Here is a 1,889-nt window from a genome sequence, read left to right as displayed (position 1 = left end):
TGAAGGGATTAGGAGCCAGTGCCTTTGCTCTGGTTTGGCCTTTTATTTCAGCGCTCTGAAAAGGTACCAAGAAAAAACAGGGGGTAAAACACATCTGCTTTTGAGCGTTGTTTTGCTGCATTAAATGCATCTCCAGCATTCTCAGGTTAGAGGGGGCACTGAGGCCAAAGGCTTTCAAATGCTGGGGCCAGAGGTTTGCTACATCCACAGCTCAGTCATGTGCAACCCTGCCTGTGCACGAGCTGCCAGCAATGAGGGATGAGGGTGCAAAGCCCTGACGTACCAGGCTGCAGTGCCAGAGCCTCCCTGCCACTTCCAGAAACTGGGCCAACCCTCCTTCCAGGTTTTTTCCCCTCCCTGTACTGAGTATCTCTTGCTCTTACTACAGGCTTACGTAATTACATACTTTGCAACTTCTTCTAGTACAAAGTCTCCTGCAAGAATTGTGCTGATATTGGGAAGGGGAAATTACCTGCTGGAAATGACCAAGCTTGGAGCAAGTACTTTGTGTGCTGCGCTCACAGTCCTGACTGCCAGAATGGAGTTGTGTGCTGCAGCATTGCTCTCAAGGAAGCCTAGGTTAGTTACTGAGAATTGAGCCTCACAAAAAAAAAAAAATTCAGCACTTTTATCCAAAAAATCAGCTAATTTTTCTCCAAGTTTCTTGGTCCGGGTGCTATGGGAAAAGAGCCTGCCTCCATTCTTCAGTTATCCTGGAGAAATTTAACTCTGTCTAGAGACTGCAGAGGTGAAGGAAGAGAGGAGAGCGAGTTCAGCTTGCTTTGCTACAAAGCTGAGGAATCCATGGAGCGTTGGCGCTCTCATTCCGAAACCAGGAATCCAGTTTTGTGCCTTAGCACAGCACTAAGCTATGGGGGCTGGGGAGGACGCGGGGCATTCACAGAGAGCAGCATTTTCCCGTGGCAGCGAGCTCCTGTGCCTTCTGCAGCTGCCATTACTGGATTCTGTGGGAAAGAGCTTCCAGAGGAGACCTTCTGCAAGCTGTGGTAGGCTTTTCTATCTCCACCACTGACCAGAACTGAACCTCAACACATTTTCCCTCCCTGACTGGGAGAAAAGGTCAAACACAAACAGGTTATCTGGGCTTTCTCCACCTCCCACTGCCCAGTCCAGGGCACCAAAAAGTCAAGCCTTATCCACTCTTCTTAAGCCACTTCACCACTGCCTCAACAGATCTGTATTCAAAGATATGCCTCAACAAAAGTTACTGCAGGCCAGAGTACAGTAATAAAAAGTGAACATTTCAAGTAATTTATTTGGAATGGACACATTAATGCAAAAGCAATATTAAGACCAGTAACTGCTGAAAGACATTCAACAAAATAAATACAAATATAGATACTACAAATAATTTAAATTGTGTTTAACACCACCAGTCAGTGTTGAATCTTCCTTGCATCTCATAAATAGAAGATAATAGTTCACAAAGCTGTGCCACTCAAAACACGTGGACGCTTTGCTGTAAGTCCTGTATGAAAGTCTTTGGTTTTTCTTTATGCATCTCAGGCAAAGCTCAGGGCTCTTTGCTCAGCAGCCACAACGGGCTTGGAGAAAACCAAGCTGCTTCCAGCTCTCTTCTTTGCTTTCCTTCATTGGTACCCTGTCCCATTTCAGTCCAAGACACTCGATCTGGTTTATCATCCAGTGGTATGCTCTAAAGGTAGCAAGAGAAGTGGGTTAGTAAAACAAGCAGCACAGCAAGCAACAGGAAAAAAAAGGGGGGGGCTTTAAAAGGAGAGTAAGCATTTATTTTCACAGATTTCTTTTTTTTTAGCAGATTCTGTGAGGAAAGCACTGCCAAGTGCCATTTCTTATTGCCCGCCACCCCCACACCGTTCTCTCGGCACACTGCAGAAGCGCGCCTCCCA

At 46.2% G+C, this 1,889-nt stretch overlaps 1 protein-coding gene across 1 annotated transcript in view; it reads right to left on the bottom strand.

Moving 5' to 3' along the window:
* Positions 1-47: 47 nt before the first annotated feature.
* PHLDA2 (pleckstrin homology like domain family A member 2) overlaps positions 48-1,889 on the bottom strand; it is a 2,488-nt gene continuing 646 nt past the window's right edge. The window contains exon 2 of the mRNA XM_005427219.2: positions 48-55. Coding sequence (XP_005427276.1) covers positions 48-55 — 8 coding nt within the window. The remainder of the gene's footprint in view (positions 56-1,889) is intronic.

The sequence above is a fragment of the Geospiza fortis genome, unplaced genomic scaffold, assembly GCF_000277835.1.
Source record: "Geospiza fortis unplaced genomic scaffold, GeoFor_1.0 scaffold524, whole genome shotgun sequence".
Classification (NCBI taxonomy): domain Eukaryota; kingdom Metazoa; phylum Chordata; class Aves; order Passeriformes; family Thraupidae; genus Geospiza; species Geospiza fortis.
Note: the sequence above shows the minus strand (reverse complement) of the source record. Positions and strands in the feature narration are given on the sequence as shown.